Genomic DNA, 24938 nt, shown 5'->3' on the forward strand with positions numbered 1-24938 from the left:
AGGAGAGGCTGGGGGGCCATTTGGTCTTGTTTATGTGCCCCCGTGGAACTTCAGTAGCTCCATCAGGGCTCACCTGTTCCAGCAGGCTGAGGGCAGAGCCAAAGAGGCCATTCCCGATCTTCTTGGGGCAGGCGGGGAGAGGCGCTCCCTCAGATGCACAGATTATCTCCGGTAACAGTTCCTGTTAATTTAACTGTACTACCTTTTGTTAAAAGAATTGATGTGACATTTGTATGGAGGCCAGTTTCAGTGACAGGTTGGTAAGGAGCCCTTTCCCATGTGAGTCCCTTAGGGACTCAGAGACTTACTAGTTTTGCCCAGTAGTTTTAGAACTTTGTCTTGATCCAGAGTGAATTCTACAGACGCCTTTCCCAAAACCAATGACTCTTTGGCCCATATCTTTGGATATGGATCTTTGGCCCATATTTTCTCTGGCCAGCTTGGTGACGTGGTGAAGAGCAGTGGCTTCTCATCTGGAAAGCAGGGTTTCAGGACTCACAGTCCTGTCAGCGCTGTTCTCACAGAGCAATTCTGTCAGATCTCCCTCAGCCCTACCTGCCGCACACAGGAAGGGAATCCTCTTGGAGGATTGGAGACTCCTTCTGGCAGTGAAAAGCGGGGCATAAAAACAAGTCTTCATCTTCTGGTGAAAAGAGAGGAAGAGTGCAGCCCTCGAAGTCTGTGTGGTTCTTCAAAAAGAGTCCTGCTTTCCTGTAGACCAGCTGGTGGCCCTGGACTTTTTGCTGGCTTTTCCTGCTCAGGTTGGATTGTGTGTGTCAGGTGGGGGCAGGGCTGCCCTTCCCTCCCTGGGGTGAAACTTGGCCAGCTGCTGCTCCCTCAGTTGTAGGGGGTGGGGTGGGGTGGGGCCGCTCTCTTTGCTCAGGGCGGGCCTGTCCCAGCCTGCTCTTCCATCCAAGGGCTCTGGGTGAACAAGCATTCTGCAAGCTGGCTCAGCAGGTTGGCAGGGGACGATGCCCACGGCACTGGTCTCTGCCACCTTCTCTGCTGGGGCTCAGAGGGGGAGGGGGCCTCCAGGGGCTTCCTGGGTCCAGGCAGAAGTCAGAAACTGGGGCTTCCTTCTCCTCACTACCAGGGCAGGGCATGGAGTGGATTTGGAGACACTGTAGAACAGAAAACTCCCAGAAGAGTCCAGTGCTTCTGCCGCCCGGGACCTCTGCCGTGTGCCAGAGACTGTCGGATCAACCCCTCGGCATGTTTTGTTTTTGCTCCAGATTAGTTTTCCTAATGAAAAGGCCACATCACTCGGGCCATGGGGGTTTTGCCTGCCTCCCTGCCTGCCTGCCTGAGTGCTGCTGCCCTGCAATCTCAGAGAACCCCTTGGGCCAGTCACAGCCCAGTTAGTGCTGTTCTGACCGAGCAGTCCTGTCAGAAGCTCTCTCAGCCCCACCTACCTCAGAGGGGTGAAGAAGGGAAGGCGATTGTAAGCCTCTCTGAGACTCCTTCAGGGTATAAAAAACCAAGCAGGGTATAAAAACCAACTCTTCTCACTGTAGCCGAGGAAGCTGGAGTTCAGAGGAGTTTCACCTATGCTGAGGCAGGGGGGCATCTTTCCAGCTACCACCGGGCTTCTCTTTCAAAACAGGCTTCCGGGCCCAAGGCGCTGAGCAGGGGCCCCACTGCCCAGGCTTGGAGTTTGGAGGCTGCTCACGACCCCTCCCCAGAGCAACAGCAAGAAAACGGATGGCACAAGTAGGCCTCATTCTAATAGCTGCGCCTGGCTTTGCTTGGGCAGTGAATGCGCTCCCACCAACCCGCCCCGTTCGCTTGGACGTGGGCCCCCACCCCAGAAGGACAGGAAGGGAGAAGCAGCCCGATTCTGTCCCCCACAAGGAGCTCCCCGTCCACAGTGTTTCCCTCCCCACCTGGATTGCTGCAGGAGGCCTGCCTGAAGGGAGAGGCAGCTGCCTGTGAATGGAGGGCGAAGCAGGGCGTGGCTGGTGTGTGTCCGGCAGCGTTCCCTGGGCCGGTCTGCCTGCCTGGAGAATGGAGATGCCTGTTTGAGGAAGGGTCCAACGCTGCAGCCAAGGCTGCAGTGCAGAGGGAGGAAGGGTCTGTGGGTGGCCCTTCCCCAGTCGCCAGCAGGGGCTTCTTGGCCATGGCTGGGGGGTGGGAGGGAGCTGGGGGCAGCACAGCCGAGAGCAAAGGCTGAAGAAGCTTTCTGGGGCTTTCCGCTTGCTACCAGCCTGGCTGAGCAGAAGGACAGGCAGCAAGGCCCGGAACTGGGAGGAGGTTGTTTTGGCTTCCGTGGAGGGGGGGGGGGCTCTTGCTGCTGCTGCAGGCTGGTATTGAGCAGAGTGTCAGAGCTTGGGATGGGTCCTGCATGGCTTGGTGGTGATTTGACTCCTGGTGCCAGGATGGCCCACCCAGAGTGAGGACCGGTGCCTGGTCCCAGCACGCATGTCCAGACTGCGAGGTGCTGGTGTCAAAGGTCTTTGGGTGCCCGAGCCTCCCACAGTGGCCCTGTCTGTGGCCCCAGGTCTCTTTCCTGGCCCTGACTTGGGGGTGGCGAGGCTTCTTGGCTGGCCCTGTCTGTGGCCAGGTCCCGGTCCAGCAGCCAAGCCAAGCTGGAATCCGGCAGAATAGAGCAGGAGGCGAGAGGAGCCCGCGTGGTGCAGGATGGCTGCCATGGAGACGGAGCAGAGGGCTGGTGTGTGTTGTGTGCAAGCAGCAGCTCTCTGCAGCAGGCTGGGAAAGGCTCTGTTTCTTGCCCTGGTTGCCGGGGGATCCTTTCCAGGGAAGGGGCTGGGTTAAGTCTTTCTCCCCAGGCCCCCTGAGCCCCTCTGGCTGCTGAGCTGGGTTTCTCTCTAGGCCGCTTCCCCTAAATCAGGAAGGGAGGGAGATCTAGGCAAAATCATCTGTCTGTCAATCCCCAGTGACTCACTGGGTTTTGCCAGCTGGCCTATTCCAGTTTCCAGGTGAGAAGGCTCTGCCTTACCTCTGTCCCGCAGAGGGAGTGGGTCCAGCAGGCGGCAACGGCTGCCTAGCCATCTTCCTGTCTGTCCACCTCTGCATGCTGACTCACAGCTGCACCCCCTGTCCTCCTGGGTGCCTGTTGTCCTTCCCCAGTCCTCTCCCCACCACTCCTGGTGGAGGCCTGGTGTTGGGCCCAGCTCTGCACTGCTTCAGAGCAAGGTCTGCTGGGTGCTCTGAGGGGGCATCAGTGGAGGGCACCTTCTATGGGGGGAGGGGGGTATCATGACAGCAGAGGGTGTGGAGAGCGGTGAAGTGGTGGAGGCCCTAAGGAAGGGCTCAGCTGTGTCCTCCGCCTTCCGTGCTTGCCTCTGGCAGGTCTCCTTTTCCTCCAGCCAGGTCTGGTAGAAGCGTGCCTCGTCCCCTTGGGCAGCCAGCCGCCTCCTCTCTGCCGTTCCTTTGTCCAGATGCTCTCCGGCCCTCTGACGCACAATTGCTTCTCTTGTTTCCCTGATCACACGGCCTCTTTTCAGATGCTGCCCACTCAAGGCTTGTTGCAGCCTCGGCCTCCCCCCCCTTCCTGCAAGGCAGCACCTTGCCACCTCATCACCAATGCCCCCCCTGCCTGGAACCCGCTTCCCTGGGTGATGCCCCCTTTCCTTTCATTCCATGCCTGCCTCCAAGACCACCTTTGCCCCAAAATGTCTTAGCCTCACTTCCAGCTGCTGCTGCTGCTAATCCCACCCATGTGGCACTGGAATGAAAGGGGGGGGTCCTGCTTCCCCTGCCCACTTTGCTTTGTGGAGCGGGCCCTGTTCATATTTGGGCTGGCACTGAACACATGGAGACCCTCATAAATGTAATACAGCAGATCATAGAATCATAGAGTTGGAAGGGGCCATATAGGCCATTTAGTCCAACCCCCTGTTCAACACAGCATCCTAAAGCATCCAAGAAAAGTGTGTATCCAACCTTTGCTTGAACACTGCCAGTGAGGGGGAGTGGTGACCTCCTTAGGCAGCCTATTCCAGCGCTGAACTACTCTGACTGTGAAAAAGGTTTTCCTGATATCTAGCCTATATCGTTGTACTTGTAGTTTAAACCCATTACTGCACGTCCTTTCCTCTGCAGCCAACGGGAACAGCATCCTGCCCTCCTTCAAGTGACAACCTTTCAAATACTTAAAGAGGGCTATCATGTCCCCTCTCAACCTCCTTTTCTCCAGGCTGAACATTCCCAAGTCCCTCAACCTATCTTCATAGGGCTTGGTAGATGGGAGCTACTGCTGGACGGCTGGGTCAGTGCAGAAGGTGGCTGGCCAGGCCAAGAGCGGATCCAGGGCCTTCTCCTGGCTGGCACTCTTGACGTGGTCTGGAGCAAGTTGTGAGCTTCCAGTCTCTTCAGGCAGGAGCAGCAGGGACCTGCACCAACATGACCCTTTCTCTTGCAAGCATGATGTGCTCCTGGTGAACGGCAGGCCTTGGTGGGGCATGGAGCTGATCTGCCAGGCTGCCTCCCTGGCTCCTTTTCCAAAGGGTGGAGAGATGCCTGTGTTGAGACAAACAAGTGGAAGAGGAGCTTGGGGGAATGCCTGGAGCCCCTCAGAGGCTGCATAAGCCGGCCGGGCAGCCTTTGAGCAAGAAGCCAGGTGGACTTCCCATCGCAGTGCTGGAACAGCGGGGGGGGGGGGGGGAGGAGTGTCACGGGGATCTAGCTTGGTTGGCCTGGATGGTGTTGCTGGACTCAGTCTTTGTTGCTTAGCAGAACGTGGACACCATCTGCCCGACTCCTGAGTAACTGCTTTGGAAGGCGTTTGTGCTCCTTTTCGTCACCCCGAGAGGCTTCTTGTGGGTTGTAGCCACGTGTCACTTGTGAATGTGACTGTGAAAGTCCTGCTCGCTATTTATGTCCTGCACCACAGTGCCTAAAGCACTGCCCTTGGAAGTAGGGCAGTAGGGTTGTCCTGCAATTAGAGATGAGGCTGAGCAAGACAGAGCTGGTAGGCTCACTGCAAAGGGAAGATTTGAACCAGGGGCCTATTGACTGACAGTTTGTCTTTCCACCTCTGTGCTGAATCAGCTCTTGCAGTTAGTGAACTGAAATGCTCAAGAGAGCAGAACTCCGAGGAGAGACTCTGGACTGTTTTTCTGATGGGCCCAGCATACAGGGGTGGCCGGGCACAGGTGGGTGGAGGGGAGAGGTTCTGGAAGAAGAGGCAGGTGATCCCAGGTGTGTCCACAGGTGTTTGAAAATCTTCCCTGCACAGGTGGCCGGGCAAGAGGGAAGGGGCCACCTCCTCAGCCTGCCAGGCAGCTGCTTTCTCCCTAAGTGGGAGAAAGGGGCCTTCCCATCTCTCAGAGGGGAGGGAGGCCTCCACCTCTTTCAGCAAAGCTGCCCCCCATCTGATGCCGCCATTTTGGCTAGAGTGCCTGTGGGCCATCGAGGCTCTGTGAAAGGCATGGCACTGCTCTTGGCGTGATGGGGAGCTTTTCATTGAGTCCCAGGTCATGGCCAACTTTGCATACCTTGAGACGTACCCCCTCCCCCCACCCCCTTGCCTCGACTGTCTTGGGAGGCGGCCCCAGGGCTGTAGGCCCTGCCTGGAACCAGAGGCTGTCTTGTTGCAAGAGGCAGTGGCCGGCTGGAGGTGACCTTACCCCGCATGGTGTTCCCAGCAGGATTCCTGAAGGAAGCACTCAGGTCTCCCTCCCCCCACGCCGTCCCACCGTAAAGCCACCCTTGCCAGCTCCTGATGTGCTCCAGGAGGGGACCCGGGCAGTTCCTTCCACTTCCCACCCCCCGGTCACCCACCTGATGCACTCCCTGGTCTGCTAGATGCGAGTTGCCCGCCTGTGGCTTGTGAAGGCGAGCTCCACGCTGGATTGGGCCCACGGAGGCCAGGGTCTCTTTTTCTTGCTGCCGTCCTTTGGGGCTCTCTCATCTTGCTGTAATGAGGAACTATTAATACTCATCTTCTGAGACGTGGCCCAGTGCTGGAGCGTGGTGGCAGACACGTGCCGGTCTGTGGCCTAGATGGGAGGTGGCATTCCCTCCACAGCGGCAGGGGATCCCCCAGGCACCAGGCTTTGCCAAAGAGCAGGACCCGAGGAGGGCCGCTGGCTCCCTGTCCAGGGCTGGCTGCCCGGTTCTGTGTCCCTTCTGCGGGTGGAGGGGGCAGGAAATGCGGGTGGAGGGGGCAGGGATCCCCTGTGTGGCTGTCTGGCTGCTTCCCTGGGCCACTGGAGGCCTTGACCCTCTACGCTTGAGGATGGGGGGAATGGGGGAGGCCAGAAGACGCGCCATGTCTAGCCATGCCCATGTGGCTGGTGTGCCAGCAAAGCAGAACCAGCTAGGAACTCCCAGCAGCAGGCTTGCCTGCCAGAGCTTCTGGGACTCAGACGCGGGGTCTGGTTGCCCCTCTCCTCTTCCCCATTCGTTTTGCTGTGGGGCATGCTGGAGTCCAGCCTGGAGGCCCCTGCCCCTGCTCTGCTGCCTTGCTGGCCAGACCCCAGGGCTGCTCTTTCTTCCCTGCCTGTGGGCTGGAGGAGGTCTCCAGGGCCGGGCTTCAGGGCAGATTGACAGCTGGCTTTTCTGCTGCAGAGTGGCATAGAATCATAGAATCATAGAGTTGGAAGGGTCCATACAGGCCATCTAGTCCAACCCCCTGCTCAACGCAGGGTCAGCCCAAAGCATCCTAAAGCATCCAAGAAAAGTGTGTATCCAAACTTTGCTTGAAGACTGCCAGTGAGGGGGAGCTCACCAGTGTGGCCTTTCTTCGCTTTGGGCCCAGGATGGCAGCTTGTGGTGCCAGGGTGTTGCCACGGGCAGGAGTGGGAAGCAGGACCCTCCAGGAGGCTCAAAGGTGCCCAGGAAGTACTGAGGACTTTTTCAGTAGGTTTTTTCATGGATTTCAAACTCCCTGAGTCACCTGGAGAGAAGATGGGCAGCAGCTTGTGCCAAAGTGTTACAATGGGAGTGGCTGGCTGGCCTGCCCCTCCCCATGCGCCCTCCAGTCCTTCGTCTGCAGGCTCCCCCTCCTCCAGCCCTGGGGGTTCAGAGTATAGCCTCAGAGCGCATGCAGGGGCTGGAGCTGGAGCTGGAGCTGCTGAAAGCCCCCATCTGTCCTCCCACCCAGAGCCACACTCAGCACACACTTCAAGGCTGGAGGAGGGAGGGTGTCTGGAGTCCTTGTCGCAGGCACTCATGTCACCTGAAGAAGCTGGCCTTCCTCTTCGAGCAGCCCCAGAATTCCCGACTGGAAGGAAAACCAGCTCTGCAGCCTGCAGACTCTGCTGAGACTCAGAATTCAGCAGTCTGGCGGCAAAATTGTCTTGGTCCCCTGCTTTGCCCCTTCTCGGAATAACCCCCACCAAGGGCAAGGGCGGCCGGCGTAAGAAGTGGTGGGCACTGGGCCCACCAAGGGGATCTGGCCCTCCCTCCCTCCCTCCCTCCCTGCGGCCCCCCAGCCCAGCCCAGCCCAGCGCAAAGAGGGCCCTCTTTCTGCACCGCAGCTGGGGCAACCTCTGGAAGACATGGCTCCCTGCCCCCTCGCATGAACTCTCTCTGTGAATAGCAGATTCCACTTCTGTCTAGGAGCACCCTGAACCCCTGCTTCTCTCTCTCTCCTCTGCAGGATCCTGCTGGCATATTTGAACTCGTGGAGGTGGTTGGCAATGGGACTTATGGGCAGGTCTATAAGGTGAGTGAGGGTGCAGGGGTCCGGCCCCCTGGGTCCCGGGGACTCCTCTTGGCTGGGGCCCAGATTGCTTCAGGCAGCCCAAGAAGCTGTCATGGCCCAAAGGCGGGGGTGGGGTTGGGGGGAGCCATTGCAGAGCCCAGCCCTTTGATGTTCAGGGCAGCCACATCCCACGTGCTTCAACACTCAGTTGCTGGCAGGCCAGCTTCTGTGAGGCACCAGGAGTGGGCTCCCTTCTCCCCCCCTGAGCCCTATTCCCAGAGCTGTTCTAGCCCCCCCCCCCCTCCCCAGCCCCTTCCTGCTTTCTGTGCTGCCCCAGAGTGCTGGCTTGTCCCTCTCCTCGTGACGGGCCTTTCCCGGTCTGAACCTCAATGGACTGGATTTGACCCCTGTCATGGCCCTGTCTGCTGTGGGTGCTGTGCTGAACAGGATGGGCAGAGCTAAGCCTGCCAGGCAAGTGGGCCTGAGCCACACCCTACAGAGAAGCAGACTAGCCCCTGGACCAAGCGCTGAAGGTGATCCCCCCCCCCCTGAAGCTGCTTTCTGCTGGAAGCCCCAATCTTTTGTGCTATCCTTGAAGCACTGTAGCAGTTCCCATGGGAACAAGGGCTGCATGTGTCTCTGCTGGTCTGCAGCCAGCCCTGCCCCCCCTCTGAAATGGGGTCTTTTCTTGAGCACCCAAACTCTGCTTCGAGCCTGCGCTTGCTTCCGTCCCTTCGCTGGGCTTGGGAGGGGGGTCCTCCTCTTCCTCCTCCTTGTTAAGGACCCTTGTGCTAGTCCCCCTCTTCTCGGAGCGGCTTGGACTGGGCATGTGTGGGTGTGCAACTCCTTTTAGAACCTGGTTGGGCCCCTGTTTGTGATTCTGACTTTGGATCTGGGGGGGGGGGGGAGCCTCTATGATGGAGAATAGCAGCAGAAACATTTTTAGAATAAACTGACACCTGCCGGGAAGGGGTTGAATCAGCCACAGGACAGCTTCCAAGTGCACCCCCCCCTGCCAGGAAAGCTGCAGAGCTGAGGTGTTCCAGATCATTTTGTGAGGGGGGGGAGAATTGGGCGAGGGGGGGAAAGCTTTTTCATCAAGAGGACTTGCTTGAAAGCAAGAGGGAGGCTGTTGCCAGGCAACTACTGCCCACGCCAAGCTGCATGACAATGCCAGCGCCGGGCGGAGGGCACCAGGGGGCTTGCCATGCAAATGCAGAGCAGCTCTCTGCCTTCTCCTGTCCCCTGCCCCACTTTCAGCCCCCGGGGTGGGGAGGTAGATGCTGGAGGGCAGTGTGGAGAGGCTGAGGGGGCTGGGTAGGGAGGCCAGCGGGTCCCTGATGAACCCAGGCTCTCCCTCAGCTGGCTGGCTGGGCTCGGCAGGTCCTGGGGCTCTTTTATGTATGTCCATGGTTTGTGCCCCACCTGCCTCCCTGGTCCACTCCCCTTTATTCTCACAACCATCCTGTGAGGTAGACCAGGCTGAGAAAGTACATGTCTCACATGAGGTCGCCCAATGAGCTTCCAGGGCAGAGTCCAGCACACCAGCCACTACCCCAAAAGTCTCCTGGTGAAGAACTCTCTGGTGCCTCAGCCCCCCCCCCCCCCCCCCCGTCCTTGAGAGGGTGGAGCCAGGGAGCACACTGGCTCTGGGGGCTGTCCCCAGCCTCCTTCTAGGCCCCACAGCCAGCCCCCAGGAACACGGAGTCCTTTGCCTCCACTCTTGATCACCTCCATGGCCACTCCGGCTGCAGGAGGGGGGTGCTTTGCTGGTGCCCTTTGCCACCGGGCTGTTGGTCCAGGAGGGGAGAGTGGATCTTCCTCAGCTGGAGCACTCCCTGACCAGCTGGCCCTCTGGACAGACCTCTGGCTCCCTCTGCTGGGCTCCAAGCACCATTACAGAGATAAAGCTGAAACTGAAGCAGAGTTGTGCGGGGGGGGGGGGGGGGGAAGCACCATGGTGCTGAATGGATAGAGGCCAGCCACATCATAGCTTGGCTTCTGCCCCTTTAACTGAGCCCAAATGCCTCTGTCCAGGCCTCAGGCCGTGGGCTGAGCCTGCCAGAGGGCAGCCTGCTGCTTGGCTCAGTGAGGCTGACAGAGCACGCCTGCTGAGGGAGCTGGGAAACCCCCAGAGGATGCTTGATTCATTGCCTCTGTTCACAGTCTGCCTCTCTCTGAGACAGTGGGCAGATTACAGAACACAACCCCCCCCCCCCCCACACACACACACACACACCGCCTGCTCTGACAGCCTCCCGCATCCAGTGAAGCATGCCTGGGAAAGAGGATCACAGCATGAGAGAACAGACAGGCCCAAGCCAAGGCACGATGCCCTGCCAGCTGTGCAACAGCAGCTGGAGAGGCAGAAGACAGTGCAGTCCAAGGCAGATGAGACAAGAAATGCTGCACAAAACTACGATCCCTTTACAAAAGCATTCTACGACAGTCCTTTTGGGAAAATTGTGTCTTGAAAATTTTGTTGGTCACGTTTTGTGGAATGATAGGCAGCCTGCCCCCCTGGGAGACGGTGCAGCCCTTGCAAGGGGGTGGCTGGGGCAGGGCCCATGGTGGGCCCAGGGGAGTGGAGCCAGCAGCAGTGTGGCCCCAGGCAGGCCTGTTTCTCAGGCCTGAGTGTGTGTGTGTGTGGGGTGAGGGGGGCTGGGGCCTCCATGCAGTCCTCAAGCAATCCTGGCAGAGCTCTGTCTGGACATAGAGGAGGGAGCCAGGGCAAGGCTTCCCTGAGCACCGCACCCCACTCTTTCCCTCAGGGCCGCCATGTCAAGACCGGGCAGTTGGCTGCAATCAAAGTCATGGATGTCACTGAGGTAGGGCCTGAGTTGTGCGTGAGTGGAAGGGGGGGGGGCTTCCACCTCCAGGGCTGTTTCCAGAGGGCAACTGTGTTAGTCGGCAGTAGAAGAGCTCAGTTTGTGTCCAGGGAACCCTCAAGATTGCGGGGGGGGGGGGGGAGGAGCTTTCCAAAGCTCCCTGTGTCCGGTACTGGCAGAGCCTTGGCTCCCTTCCTTGGAGCCTGCAGTCGTCTCCTGGTGAGAGAGGCATGTCCCGGTCAGGGGGTGCTTGAGGCCGAAGAGAGGCCAGCGGGATGGGGATGGGGGTCGGGGCAGCAGTAGCAGCAGGTTTGCAGCGGAGGGGCTCCGTACACCCCAGGGTGGCTGGCCTGATCTTGCCCCCATGCCCGGCTAAGAAGCATCCTTGAAAGGGGTGCTGATGGGCCTGAAACATCTCTCTCTGTCACCCCCCCCCCACCCCTCCAAAAAAAGGATGAAGAGGAAGAGATCAAGCAAGAGATAAATATGCTGAAGAAGTATTCGCACCATCGGAACATCGCCACCTATTATGGGGCCTTCGTGAAGAAGAGCCCCCCCGGCAATGATGACCAGCTCTGGGTAAGGGAAGCGGAGCAGCCCTGGCCTGACCTAGCTCCCCCCGGCCAGCTGGCCTGCAGTCCTGTGCTTAGGGTGGCCAAGGGGGCATCCTGCCTCGTGCAGAAGGGGCGCTGGGGGAGGCTGCCCCAGTCCAGCCCTCAAGGGGTGCTTGGCCAGCAGCAGTTCTGCTGCTTTCTGTGCGTCACCTCCATTTCTCCACGGTGGTCTCCACCTTTCCCCCCCCCCCTCCGTGTCCCCGCAGCTTGTGATGGAGTTTTGTGGGGCCGGCTCGGTGACTGACCTGGTGAAGAACACCAAAGGCAATGCTCTGAAAGAAGACTGCATCGCCTACATCTGCCGGGAGATCCTCCGGGTACGAGCCAGCCAGAGACTGGGGTCAAGGCGGAAGTTGGGGACAAGTTGGGGGGGCAGCTGCCTGAGGCTCCCTGCGCGTGGATCGAAGCCACTAACAGAACCAGAGGGAGGCAGAGGTGGGGCGGTGGCAGTGGCGGGAGGCTGGCTTTGGGCAAGCGGCCCTGCCAGGGCTTCGTCTGCTCGCCTGGTCCTTGTTCTCCGCGGGGAGCATTAGATGGTGCTGCGCAAATGAAGCAGCTTGTGCCAAAATACCTTTAGCGCATGGTTTTGTTCTGCTGCGCATGGTCTGTGAGCTTTATTGTTGACATATTGAATTAGTGGCATCAGGTTTTGTACACAATGTTGATTTGGTTCACTAATCTGTTGCGTTGTGCTCAGCCTTTATGGTTTATGCCATCTTGCACCAGTCTTGATGTCCGGTTGCATCTCTCTTCTCTCCCCAGGGTCTGGCCCACCTGCACGCGCATAAGGTGATCCACCGAGACATCAAGGGCCAGAACGTCCTCCTCACCGAGAATGCTGAAGTGAAGCTAGGTATGCGAAACCTGCCCCGTCCCACAGCCACACTCGGGGGGGGGGGAGGGGGGCCCTGTTTCCCTGGGGCGGGGTCAGAGATGGCCTCATGGACTGAGAGCCCAGCTGACTCGTACGCATGGCTGAACAAGCATTCGGTCTTGCTTCTTCCTCAGTTGACTTTGGGGTGAGCGCCCAGCTGGACCGCACAGTGGGCCGCCGGAACACCTTCATCGGCACCCCTTATTGGATGGCCCCAGAGGTGATTGCTTGTGATGAGAATCCTGATGCCACCTATGACTACAGAGTACGTGCCTCCCTCCTGTGCCCCTGAAGGCTGGCTGGCTGGGTGGTGGGTGGGTGGGTGGGTGGGGAGAGGCCCTGCTTGGGGCTCCATGGAGCAAGGATGCCGGAAGGACTTCTGCCTCCCCTTAGACGGGTGGGGCGGGGTGGGGCAGTGCCTTTGCACCCACCGGTCTGCGCTTCCTCTTGCAGAGCGACATCTGGTCCCTGGGGATCACTGCCATTGAGATGGCTGAGGGAGCCCCACGTGAGTGTCTGCCTGGGAAACCCTGCAGGCTGGGAGGGCGCTGATGGGCAGGTGCTCAGGGGGTTCAGCAGGGGCTGAGCCAGGACTGCTGGGTTCTCTAGAACGGGGGGGGGGGGCTCTCTTGGGCTAGAGCCAAGAACTAAGGGGGGATGTGGCCTCCCAGAGAAGGGATGCAGAGCCTAGGCCTTCGCTAGTTGCAGGGGTGTTCCCTTCCTCCCTGGGAAGGGCTCTGATTTCTCTCTCTCTCTGCCTCCCCCCCCCCCCTCCAGCCCTGTGTGACATGCATCCCATGCGAGCGCTCTTCCTCATCCCTCGCAATCCTCCGCCCAAGCTCAAATCCAAGAAATGGTAGGTGTGCTGCTGCCCTGGGCGTGCGCTCCGTTCTCCTGGCGGCAGTCCTGCATGGTTGACCCGTGGCTGTCATTCCCTGAAGGCTGAGTGGCGAGAGGAGGTGCAGGCTGGGCCAGAGCTGGTCCCAGCTATCCCACTGTTCGACGTCTCCAGCTCCAGGCACCAAGGAAAGCTTCCCTCTCAGACCCAGATCGGCCACTGTGCTGCTGGCCCTCTTCTCGGCAGGCCTGGGATTGCCTCCGCCAACCATGGCAACGGTGGCCTGGCCCTTGGATGCAGGACCTCTGGGCTGTCCAGACTTGTCTCCTCTGGCTGGCTGGCTGGCTGCGAAAGGCTTCCCCCACATAGGCCACCTGAGGGCTGCTTTCCTTTTAACCAGAGAGACTGGCAGCCAAGCGAGTTCCCTTCTGAATGTGTGCTCTAGCCCACTCACCCAGGAGCCCTACCCAGCCCAGCCTTGACCCGTCTTGACCTGTGGGGGCTCTCCCGGCGTCCCACACCCCGCTGTGCCCTGTGCCTTCTTGGGGGTGGGGGAGGGCCTCCCTCTGGGAGCTGCTGCAGGGGCCTTTGTGGCTGTCTCCTCGGCAGGTCCAAGAAATTCATTGACTTCATCGACAACTGCCTGGTCAAGGCGTACACCAGCCGGCCTGCAACGGAGCAGCTCCTCAAGTTCCCCTTCATCCGGGACCAGCCCACAGAGCGGCAGGTCCGCATCCAGCTCAAGGACCACATCGACCGCACACGCAAGAAGAGGGGGGAGAAAGGTGCCTGGGAGGGGAGGGGCAAGGGACCTGCAGCCAGCCCTCGGCTCTCTCCCCGGGGGGCTTGGGGAGTTGCCAGGGCAGCCCGGAGGTGACATTCCGCATGGTTTTTCTGGCAGACGAGACCGAATATGAATACAGTGGCAGTGAGGAAGAGGATGATGGGCGTGGTGAGGAAGGCGAGCCCAGGTACCAGAGCTGTGCTGCCCCCCCTCCCCCTCCCCGTGCCCCTGCCCTCGTGGGCCCGTCTGTGTCCAGAGAAGGAGGGTGGGTGGAGCTCTGCTGGCATCTCCCGTGGCCTGCTCAGCCTGCCTCCACCCCTTGCAGCTCCATCATGAATGTCCCGGGTGAGTCGACGCTGCGGCGGGAGTTCCTTCGCCTGCAGCAGGAGAACAAGAGTAACTCAGAGGCTCTGAAGCAGCAGCAGCAGCTGGCAGTGCAGCACCGCGACTCGGAGGCTCACATCAAGCACCTGCTGCACCAGCGCCAGCGGCGCATCGAGGAGCAGAAGGAGGAGAGGCGGCGTGTGGAGGAGGTGTGTGGCACCAGCAGCCTGAGGGTGGCCGGGGGGGGGGTCTCGCAGGCATGCCTGACCCTCTCCTCCTTTTTGGCCTCCCCGCTGTGGAGCGGGAGTCCCTCTTGGTCCACGGGCCTTTCTCCTCTTGCCCGCGGTCTTAGCTGTAGGGCTCCTGCACTTCTCCCCTGATCCTCTGCTTTTCTGTCTGCCAGCAACAACGGCGAGAGCGGGAACAGCGGAAGATGCAGGAGAAAGAGCAGCAGCGGCGGCTGGAGGACATGCAAGTGATACGGCGGGAGGAAGAGCGGCGACAGGCCGAGCGGGAACAGGTGGGCGAGGCAGCCGTTGGGGCAGGGCAGCAGGGCACCAGCATCCCAGACCTCCCTGCCTGCTTGGGCACCACCTTCTGCCCGCCTTTGTGGTTGCCCTGCCCTGGGCTGGGAAAGGGGCCTTGGGGCTGGGCTGCCATGGCTTCTTGTGGGGCCTGTCTCTATGGTGGCGTGGTGTGGCTTCCCCTGCTCTCTGCTGGGCTGCGGGGCTGCCTCTGTGCTCTCTTCACCCCCCTTTCTCCCCCCCCCCAGGAGTATATCAGGCACAAATTAGAGGAGGAGCAGAGGCAGCTGGAGATCTTGCAGCAGCAGCTCCTCCAGGAACAGGCCCTGCTGCTGGTAAAGGAGGCCTGGGAGGGGTGGTAGGCCTGGCCGGGCCAGGGGAGGGACGAGTGGCCCCTCTGGGCAGCCAGGTCAAGGCCCCTCCTCTGCTCCTCCAGGAGTACAAGCGGAAGCAGCTGGAGGAGCAGCGCCAGTCAGAGCGGCTCCAGCGCCAGCTGCAGCAGGAGCATGCCTACCTGAAGTCCCTGCAGCAGCAGCAGCAGCAGCAGCAGCAGCAGCAGCAGCAGCAGCAGCAGCAGCAGCAACAGCTGCACAAGCAGCAGTCCCAGCAGCCCCCAGAGAAGAAGCCCCTGTACCACTACAACCGCAGCTCCAACTCTGCTGACAAGCCCACCTGGGCACGGGAGGTATGTCTCCCTGCAGGGGGGTGTGCAGAGCTCAAGCAGGCCCGTGGCCAATTCAGAAGGCGTTTCCCCTGGGGAGAGGGAGGGGAGGCTGAATGGTGCAGCCGTATCTCTTGCCCTCCTGGAGGCAGATTGGGAGTGGCTGGGCAGGAGGCGCTCTGTCCCTGCTGGGCTCTTGGGGCCCTTTCTTGCATGCCAAGGAAATGCCCATCGCCACTTTGGGGTTGGGAGGCGGCAAATTTCCTCCAGGCCAGGCTGGCCAGGGATCCTGTGTTTTGTTTGGCTGCAGAGGACAGGACAGGACGCTCAGTAATGGGTTTAAACTACAAGCACAACGATATAGGCTAGATATCAAGAAAAAAATTTTCACAGTCAGAGTAGTTCAGCAGTGGAATAGGCTGCCTAAGGAGGTGGTGAGCTCCCCCTCACTGGCAGTCTTCAAGCAAAGGTTGGATGCTTTGGGCTGATCCTGCTTTGAGCAGGGGGTTGGACTAGATGGCCTGAATGGCCCCTTCCAACTCTATGATTTGCGGGGGGGGGCATCATCTGGGAACGGATTTGGAGTCACTGTTGATGGACAGGTAGTTGTAGATTTCCTGCATTCTGCAAGCGGTTGGACTAGATGACCCTGGAGGTCCCTTGCCATTCTGTGATTCTGATTCCTTCTGCTGGCCAGGTGGAGGAGCGGGCACGCATGAACAAGCAGAACTCCGCCTCCCCAGTGGCCAAGAGCAAAGTGGGTGGTGGGGGGCCAGAGTCTGTGCCCCCCTCCCGCTCTGAGTCGGCCTCCCTTGGCTCCTCCCCCGCCTCGCAGACCCCGCCCATGCAGCGCCCCGTTGAGCCCCAGGAGGGGCAGCACAAGGTGAGTGCTCTCTCTTCGCCCCTTCACTCCCAGGCTGCTGCCCTCGCCCGTCCCCGTCCCCATCCCAGCTGCTCATTCCCATTGCTGCTTCTCCCATTACCTGCCCTTTGCCCCTAATTTCCCTGGGGCTGGGAGGAGGGTGGTGACACTAGGTGGGCTGAGGAGGGTAGCCAGGGAGAGCCAGTGCTGGGGCAGCCACAGAGGGGAAAGCAAAGGGTCCCTGGGGAGCAGGAGGCAGGACACAGGGGTTACCTGGGAAGGGGGCAAGGGGAATCAAGCAAGCAGGCAGTTGGAGGCAGGCAGAGTGCCCCACTCCCCCCACGAGTGCCCTGTGGGCAGGCCTGTTGGTAGCTGAGGGCCACTTTGGGGGCTGCTGCCCGGACTCCTCCTGGCCTCTGGTTCTTCACCAGCTTGTATCCTGCGGGAAATGAATTCCTCCCCCCCCCAGTCAGTGGTGGGAGGGAGCGAGATTTAGGATGCAGATGCTAGTTGGAGCAGGGAGGGTGGCTGGCTGGGTGCCCCCCGGGAGTGACCCCTGCCCCCGTCTCCGTCCGCAGAGCCACCTGGCCCATCGCGTCCCGCTCAAACCCTACGCTGCCCCCGTCCCTCGGTCCCAGTCGCTGCAGGACCAGCCCGGCAAGAACATGGCCGCTTTCCCTGCCCTTGACTCCACCTCCTCTGCCCCCTCCCCACCACGAGCGGGCATGATCCGGCAGAACTCGGACCCCACTTCAGAGGGCCCTGCCCCACAGCCGTCCCGACCCACAGCTGAGCAGCGAGGACCACCCTGGGTCAAAATGGATCCCGAGCCCCCTCCCAAGGTAACGGTGAGGGGGAGGGCTGTGGGGAGCACTGCCGTCAGAGCCCTCTGTGGGGGGAGAGCAGCACCTCAGGAAGAGTGCCCATCTGCATGGAGGGAAGTCCCATGTGCATGGGGGGGGGGTGTCCCTGGAGCCCATCCGAAGCCTGGCACATCAGACATGCTCCCTGCCTGCCCCCTCCCCCTCCCCCTCCCTTTGTGGGCGTGCTCTGTCCCTCTGGCCAGAAGCGTAGGGGGAGCCTTTCCTCTCTCTGCTGTTGAAGAAGCCTTTCTTAGAGATGCCACCCCACAGATTTTGGCTTTGCCCCCAAAGGATCCACGGAGGGGGGTGGGATGGGGTGGCGCCTGCCCTGTGGCTCACTCCAGGCAGCTCAGCGCTCCTGTCCCCAGGTCCCTGTCTCCTCCAGTCATGGGCCAGAATTTTCCCTTCCCGGGTCCCAGGCCAGAGTGGGGCTTGCTTTGAACAGCAGGGCTGGCTCCCAGCAAAGACTTCCCCAGCCGCAGGGGGGAGCGTCCGGGTTCTGCCCCCGGCAGTATCTCCAGCGGGAAGGGCGAGGGGGCCGGGGATGAGCAAGGGCCAAGGACCAGGCTCCTGCAAGGGACATCTGGCCCCACTTATCCCTTGTGCCCCCCCCATGTCCCTTCAGGTCCCCCAGCGGACATCCTCCATCGCGACAGCACTCAACACCAGCGGGACGGGGGGCGGCCACAGCAGGCCGGTTCACGCCGTTCGGGCCAGGTAACCTCTCGGGGGGGGGGGGGGGGAGCCTTGATGCCGAGGCCCCTCAGGCGCTCTGAAAGGGGCTCCGGGTGGACCGAGGGCAGACGGTGGGCTTGGCCCCAGGGGCCGTGGGAGACCTGCCTGTGGGAGCTGGCCGCAGAGCAAAGCTGCATATCGGCTGGTAGTCCTGCCCTCTGTGTGGGGACAGCAGGGAGCAAGGACCTCAGACGCCTAGAATGATTGTGCCCAGCGGCCAAGACTGCTGAGAGGGACGTTCTTATAAATCTGTCGAATGGATCCATGAACAAAGGCAGCATAGTTTCCCAGGGGGCCTGGAAAGGGGGCCGGTGTCGGCGTCAGCGAAGGTGAGGGTGCTGGGCTTTCCCAGGAGGCAGAGAGGCGGCCTGGATGAGGCCTGGTGGTGCTCACGGCTTCCCTCCAGCAGGAGAGGAGGAGAGACTTCTCCCCTCCACATGGCCCTGGGGCAGGCGGCCCCTTCCCTGCCGCCTCTGCACCCCTGATGCGCGTTTGCTCCTGTCCACAGACCCCGTAGCAAGTCTGCCTGGCATATCCACATGCAGAGCCGGCTGGAGAGGGGTCCCCGGTGGGATCCTTCCCCAGCCCCTCCGCCCCCCCAGACCACAGGCCGGACCCCGCCTTGGGACCTGCCGGCTTCTGTGCCAAACGCCAGTAGGTAATGGAGCATCAGCACAGCAACAACTCGGGCACGGCGGTGGCTTGCTGATTTCTGAGCGGGGACTTCTCTCTCTGCGGTGACGGGTCTTGCCTTGCTGGAGTGACGCTGGGGAGCGCAGGGCTCTTGGCCAGACAGTCCCCCCTCTGACAGTGCCTTCTGCCCCCTCTTCCCCTGCAGCAACCCTGACCTTCGAAGGAGTGACCCTGGCTGGGAGCGCCCGGACAATTTGTTGCAGTCGGGGTCTGCCAACCTGCCCCAGGCCGGCTCGCTGGAGCGCAACCGTGTAGGAGGTGGGGCTCAAAGTCCTTCGGATGCCCGTGGCCAGAGGGCTGTGGCGGGGGGCCAGTGTGAGACTGCGGGGGCACCTGGGTGGCGCTGAACTGGCTCTGTGTGTGTGTGTTTGTGCTTAGAGCAGACCAAAGGCCTCCCATCCCTTGACTTCAGGGGGCTGGCCAGTGCATGGGGAGTGGGGCATGGGCTGTTGCCTCATAGTCTGTCTCTCCCCCCACAGCTCCCCCGAAACTGGAAAGCACCCCCGTTGTGCCCAAGGTGGAGGACCACCGATCACGGCCTGGCAGGCCAGCAGTAAGTCCCAGGGCAGGGGAGATGGTGGGGCCTCTCAGTTTGTCACATGTTGTCTTTCAAGGTCAGTTGGTGTATCGAGGAGGACTAGGTTCTCCTGGGAAATGTGCAGCACTCAGGTGGGAGGGAAGATGGGGCTGAGGCAGCCCGTTGGGGGTCTGAAGCCGGTGGCTTGCATCCTAACTGCTCTACCCTTTCTCTTTCTCTCCTCTCTTCTGCCTTTCCCTCTGCGCAGAGCTATAAGCGGGCAATTGGTGAGGTCAGTGCGTCTCCCTGGAGGGTCTCCCCCCCCCCAACCATCATGACCAGTGGCCATGCTAGTGCTGTCCCTAGGAGCTTCTTGTTTCCCTGTCCCCGATTTCTGTATCCCAAATGGCCACCCTCAGGATCCTCCTGCTCTCTTTCCACCGCCCCTTCTCCCTGCTGGGCCTCATCCGGGCTGTGGGAGCTACTGAGGTTCGGAGTGGCACGGCAGCAGCTGGCACGAGAAATGGGTGATTGCCCCCTGCCAAGAAGAGGGACACTGTGGTGGTTGACCCACAAGTGACTTAGCTGACAGGAAAGAAAAGCCCTGGCCCTTGTATCTTCTGAACTGGCTTCTGACTTGCTCAGCTCCCCACCCCACCCCCTGAGGCCACCACAGCTGCCTCGTACTGAAGGGGTCCACTGAAGTCAGCAGCAGATTGCCAGGGTCTCAGGCAGAGAAAGACTTTCCTTCTCCCCTCCTGCCTGCAGCCTCCCAGAATTGAATCTGGGGCTCCACATTAGGAAAGGTGGGGGGAAAGGCTTGATTCCCAGGGGGTTGCTGTGTGTCCGGGGGACGGGGCTCGGGGGGATGGCCATGGTGCTTGCAGAGAGGAAGACCTGTGTGGGGAGGGCTGGGATCTCTGGCGGGCTGTCCTCCCACCTCCCCTCCAAGTGCTTGTAGGGGCTTCCATAGCCGCTCGGTTCCTCCCTCCCTCGGCAGGAGCTGGGCTGGAGATGCTCTGGCCGGCCTTTCTGCCAGTCTCTCCTTAAGGCGTGCGCGTTCCTCCTTCCCCCCTAGAACTTCGTGCTGCTCCGGGAACGTCCAGACGATGTGGCCCCCAAGCCCCTCAAGAAGGCCATGGACTACTCCTCCTCCAGTGAGGAACTGGACTCCAGTGAGGAAGAGGAGGAGGACGAGGAGGAGGGCGAGGGGGAGCGCTCCGAGTCGGGCACGGGCACGCCAGGGGCCAGGTGAGGGCGGGGCTGGCACAGGCAGGCTGATGCTGGAGTCCGCTGAGTGCGCTGCTGCAACCCCTGCAGGCTCTCGGGAGCCCCAGTGGGACAATTCAGGAGACCCAGGGCTGCTTAAGTGTCCCTAAAGGCAGGCTGAGCCCTCATCAGCCAGGGCTCAGGTGTGCAAGCATGCAGAGCAAAGCTTGTCGAGATCCAAGGCATAGTTCACACTGGGTGCCTCAGGCCCTCTCCCGGAAGCCGGGATGTGCCGGGCTGTCCTGCTGCTGGCCTCCCCCTGGGGGGTGGGGGAGAAAGCACTCATATGCTGGAGCCCAGCAGCTGCTCCCAAGAATGAGAACGGAGGCTGTTCCCTCCTCTCCCAAGACTGGAGTCCCCCAGGCCTGGCACTGGCTCCTGCCTACCCAGCCAGCCAGCCAGCCAGCCAGCCAAAGCACCCGCAGAGGGAAAGGCCACTCCTCGGTGGGGCTGGATCTCCAAGAAGGGAACAGAATCTCCCCAGCCAGGTGTGGGCATGAGGTGGCTGTAACGCCTTCCCAGGAACCCCTGGAGAATGTCCTGATGTCCCATCATTGGCAGGGACGGTGACACGGACTCGGTGAGCACCATGGTGGTGCACGATGTGGAGGAGCTCACGGGTGGCGGCAGTGGAGGCTCCGAGAGTTCGTACGGCGAGGGGACCCTGCTGGTGCAGCGGGTGAGTAGCCGGCCCCGGTCCCCTGGACGGGCCAAGAGCAGGCCGGGAAGGAGGCCGCCCCCTCCTGTGTGAGACGGCAAAGGAACTGCCTGGCCGTAGCCTACCCCACTGGCTTGTGAGCCCCCTGGGCTCCTCGCACTGCTCTTGGGTGCCGGGCCCTGCCCGCCCCCTCATCATCCTGTGCCCCTCCCTTCCAGACGCCTGAGGAAGAGCGGGACCTGCTGCACAGTAACAGCAATGGCTACACCAACCTGCCAGACGTGGTCCAGCCCAGCCACTCGCCGCCCGAGGCCAAGAGCAGCAGCGGCTCCTCCTCCCCCACCAAGGGCCCGGCCACAGACGTGAGCGGCAGGGTGCAGCGGGGGGAGGGGTGTCCATGGACACTGCCAGGCTCCCTCTGCCATGGGCATGGTGTGCTGTTGCCCCCACAGGCCCCCTTGGGTGCAGGGGAGGATTGCCAGCTGAAAATGGGGCGAGGAATCTCTGGGGGCAAAGGTTCCAGAGCTGCCCCTGTGAAGACGCACAGGAGTCTCTGGCACCAGGACTCGAGCGCAGGGGGGGAGGCTGTTCCCGTTCCCTGGACCCCAGAAGTGACCCCCCCCCCTTGCCTCTGTTTTCTCTCCTCGCCGCAGTACCAGTCGCGGGGCCTTGTCAAAGCGCCTGGGAAGAGCTCCTTCACCATGTTTGTGGATCTGGGCATCTACCAGAGCTCAAGTGGAAGCGGAGACACCATCCCCATAACCGGTGAGGGGCAGAGGAGGGGGTGCTTCCCACAGGGTGGGGCCCACAGCCTGCCCAGCTACCAAGCCTGGCTGGAGTGTGGCATGGCCTCCCTCCCCTCCCCCCCAGGGTCATTTCAAGGACAAGGACCTTGCTTTCCTTAGCAAGTGTCCAATGGTGGGGCTCTTCGTGCATCAGCCATAGTGAGCAAGGGCTTGTTATGGCTCAGCTTTCTCCCAGTTTGCTGCCACCGACTGAGTGTCTCTCCAGTTGCGTAACGGCTGCATCCCAGAGGCCTAAGGCGTGCCTGGGGAATGGAGCAAGGGTGGAAGCCCATCCAGGCCTGAACTCAACTGAGGAAGGTGAGAGTCCGGCCCGGCTCAGCTCGGCTGGGGGTCCTCACTCCTCCCCCTCACGGTGGTGTGTTTGCAGCCTTTGACCCCAGTCGCCTGGAGCAGCTGCAGCTGGAAGCCCGGAAAGGCTCCGTGGTCAACGTGAACCCCACCAACACGAGGCCCCACAGCGACACGCCCGAGATCCGCAAGTACAAGAAGCGTTTCAACTCGGAGATTCTCTGCGCTGCACTCTGGGGTGAGGCTGAGGCGGAGGGGAGGGGGCAGGTGGCAGGTGGCAGGTGGCTCGGGGGGGGGGCAGCCCACCCACTCAGTTGGCCTTGTGCCCACAGGGGTCAACTTGCTGGTGGGCACGGAGAACGGCCTGATGCTCCTGGACCGGAGCGGACAGGGCAAGGTGTACAGCCTCATCAGCCGCCGCCGCTTCCAGCAGATGGACGTCTTGGAAGGGCTAAACCTGCTGACCACCATCTCAGGTGAGGGGACGGAGCCCTGGAGTCTCTCCCTGGGCACCCAGCCAAGGGGCCTGCAGGTGGGCCTGAGGGGGCCGGGCTGTGGCAGGGGAGGAGGAAAGCCTCCGGCCGAGGAGTCCATGGGGAGACCCTGCGGGCCTGAGTTGGAATTCGTCCTCTGCTGGAGAGCCGCAGGGCCTGTCTCACAAGCAGGCGGCTTTGGAGGTTCCTGGGGAGGACACAGATTCCCTCGGGCACCCCCGTGGTGACAACCCCTCCCTTGCTCCCTGCTCGTTGGGCTTCATCTTGTCCCCCCAAGAGAGTGACTGGCCTTTGGGGCCCCTCCCACCCCCACCCTTAGGGAAGAGGAACAAGCTACGCGTCTACTACCTCTCTTGGCTGCGCAACAAAATTTTGCACAATGATCCAGAAGTGGAGAAGAAGCAGGGCTGGACCACCGTGGGGGACATGGAGGGCTGCGTCCACTACCGCGTGGGTAAGTCTCTGCAGGTTTTGCCCGAAAGCAGCCAGACGCTCCAGGGGGCGGGGCGGGGCGGGGCAAGGCAGGGCCTGCAGGAGGAGGAGCCAGGCATGCTCAAAAGCACCCTGAAGGGGTAGCGCTATTCTTCAGAAAGCCTTGGCTGTCAGCAGATACGTTTTGGGGCTGGACCCTGTTGCTCGGCTCAGCTCCGGGTAGGACCTTCTTCTGGTCCGTGAGCAAAGCAACAGTGTTCAGTCCAAAACCATCACATCCTCTTGCTAAACCACGTCTGAGCCCGGAGGCATGTTGAAGACCAGCCAGGGTTCTTCAAAGCATTGGCTTGGGTGTGGATGCTCACATCTTTGGATACAGCGAAGCAGAATTTCCTCAACCATTACATCTAGGTAGAGGGTGGATAGTAAATTCACATACTTCATACGGCATAATGAAGATTTTTAACAGATTCCAGGATCAAACAGAAATCCCAAGCTGCCTTTATATTTATAAGGTTATCACTTGTTTGGGTTAAATTCCAGCCATCGGGGGCATAATGAAGGAAACAAGTATATCAAGATTGGAGATTGCTGGGCAGATGGACTCTTAGATGGCCAAAGGGACCCGATAGGGAAGCAAGTGGCAGGAAGCAGAGCCAAATGCAACCAAGTTCAGAGCCGGATTCCTTCCCCAACTGCCAACACAGCCTGGAATGGGCCTGTCCTGGTTCTCTCCCCCTGGGTCTGTGACTGTCCCCACAGCCTGAAAGGGAGCCCCTCAGAAGCTGTGGAGAAGGGCCCCCTTTCTGGGTCCTGGCAGTGTGGGTGGAGACCCCTCCGGGGGCCCTCGAGGGCTGCAGCTGGAACCTTCAAACACTTTTGCCCTGTGGCTGGGGCAGGGTATCCATTTTCCTTCCTTCTGACTCTTGCCTGCAGTGAAGTATGAACGGATCAAGTTCCTGGTCATTGCCCTCAAGAACTCGGTGGAGGTTTATGCCTGGGCCCCAAAGCCCTACCACAAATTCATGGCCTTCAAGGTAGCAGACCGGTTTTTGTGGGTGGGGAGGGAGGCAGCCCCAGGGGGTGAGGAGCAGAATGTGTGGATGGCTGAAATGGCTCATGCTGTTTCTCGGGGGTTTAGTTGAGTAGCACCGTGGAGGTCAAGAAGGTGATCTGGGGGTTTCATTTGGGGCAGGCAAGGGGATGCCAGAGGAAATCCCCCCCCCCAGTACCCTGGGGCTCCTGGAAGCTAATCTAGCTCTTCTGCTGCAGACCAGCGCAGCCGCCCTCTGGATCCTGGGGTGCCTGGGGGGAAGGAGGCGGTGTGATAAACCTTTAAGCCAGCGAACCAGTAACCTCTGCCCCCTTGCAGTCTTTTGCTGACCTGCCTCACCGGCCGCTGCTTGTGGAGCTGACTGTGGAGGAGGGCCAGCGGCTTAAAGTGATCTACGGGTCTTGTGCCGGTTTCCACGCCATAGACGTGGACTCCGGCAACAACTATGATATCTACATCCCAGTGCATGTAAGCCATGGCGGGGGGTGGGGGTGGGGGTGGGGGGGCATCCCATGCCCAGGCCAGGGGCCACAGGCCACTGAGTGAGTCCCTGTCCCCCTGCCCTGCAGATCCAGTCCCAAATCACCCCCCACGCCATCATCTTCCTGTCCGAAACCGAGGGGATGGAGATGCTGCTCTGCTACGAAGATGAGGGGGTCTACGTCAACACCTACGGGCGGATCATCAAGGACGTCGTGCTCCAGTGGGGGGAGATGCCCACCTCCGTCGGTGAGCTCAGGAAGCCGGGGGGGGGGCGGCTGGGGGGAGGGGAGCCAAGGCTCCAGGCTCATCTCTTCTGCTCCTCCCCAGCTTACATCTGCTCCAATCAGATCATGGGCTGGGGGGAGAAAGCCATTGAGATCCGCTCCGTGGAGACAGGCCACCTGGACGGGGTCTTCATGCACAAGCGGGCCCAGCGCCTGAAGTTCCTGTGCGAGCGGAACGACAAGGTGGGTGTCCGTCTCTCTGCTCCGACTCTGCACCTGGGGCTCACTGGGCAGGGGCTGCCGGCAGCCAGGCAGGGAGGGAGGGGAGCCACCGTTTCCTCTCTGGAGGCCTCCTTGCTGGGAGCAGCGTGCTCGGGGGCGAGCAGTCCTGGGCCCGGCAGGTGCCTCTGGCAAGGGTGGGTCAGCCTGGCCGTGCCCTAGCCCCTCCCTGTCCCAAGGGTCACTTTTCATTGGCCACACTCCGGAACTGGGGGGAAGGGGGGC

The 24938-nt window shown here is 61.0% G+C and overlaps 1 protein-coding gene across 14 annotated transcripts in view; it reads left to right on the forward strand.

Moving 5' to 3' along the window:
• Nucleotides 1-24938, forward strand: part of MINK1 (misshapen like kinase 1) — a 31177-nt gene that overhangs the window by 4842 nt on the left and 1397 nt on the right. Inside the window, exons 2-33 of one of the 14 annotated variants that reach the window (XM_077315846.1) lie at nt 7565-7630; nt 10381-10437; nt 10891-11016; nt 11258-11368; nt 11814-11904; nt 12060-12190; nt 12379-12433; nt 12703-12781; nt 13373-13548; nt 13665-13734; nt 13873-14080; nt 14275-14391; nt 14644-14730; nt 14832-15080; nt 15754-15939; nt 16557-16760; nt 17407-17498; nt 18025-18174; nt 18355-18467; nt 18689-18762; nt 18995-19018; nt 19805-19977; nt 20557-20674; nt 20872-21015; nt 21307-21418; nt 21827-21985; nt 22080-22223; nt 22561-22695; nt 23610-23710; nt 24046-24195; nt 24297-24456; nt 24538-24677. In XM_077315846.1, the coding sequence (XP_077171961.1) occupies nt 7565-7630; nt 10381-10437; nt 10891-11016; nt 11258-11368; nt 11814-11904; nt 12060-12190; nt 12379-12433; nt 12703-12781; nt 13373-13548; nt 13665-13734; nt 13873-14080; nt 14275-14391; nt 14644-14730; nt 14832-15080; nt 15754-15939; nt 16557-16760; nt 17407-17498; nt 18025-18174; nt 18355-18467; nt 18689-18762; nt 18995-19018; nt 19805-19977; nt 20557-20674; nt 20872-21015; nt 21307-21418; nt 21827-21985; nt 22080-22223; nt 22561-22695; nt 23610-23710; nt 24046-24195; nt 24297-24456; nt 24538-24677 (4002 nt within the window). Of the gene's footprint in view, nt 1-7564; nt 7631-10380; nt 10438-10890; nt 11017-11257; nt 11369-11813; nt 11905-12059; nt 12191-12378; nt 12434-12702; nt 12782-13372; nt 13549-13664; nt 13735-13872; nt 14081-14274; nt 14392-14643; nt 14731-14831; nt 15081-15753; nt 15940-16496; nt 16761-17406; nt 17499-18024; nt 18175-18354; nt 18468-18688; nt 18763-18994; nt 19019-19804; nt 19978-20556; nt 20675-20871; nt 21016-21306; nt 21419-21826; nt 21986-22079; nt 22224-22560; nt 22696-23609; nt 23711-24045; nt 24196-24296; nt 24457-24537; nt 24678-24938 lie in introns of all 14 variants that reach the window. The other 13 variants (XM_077315844.1, XM_077315848.1, XM_077315854.1 and 10 more) reach the window with 13 other exon arrangements.

The sequence above is a fragment of the Paroedura picta genome, chromosome 16, assembly GCF_049243985.1.
Source record: "Paroedura picta isolate Pp20150507F chromosome 16, Ppicta_v3.0, whole genome shotgun sequence".
Lineage (NCBI taxonomy): Eukaryota > Metazoa > Chordata > Lepidosauria > Squamata > Gekkonidae > Paroedura > Paroedura picta.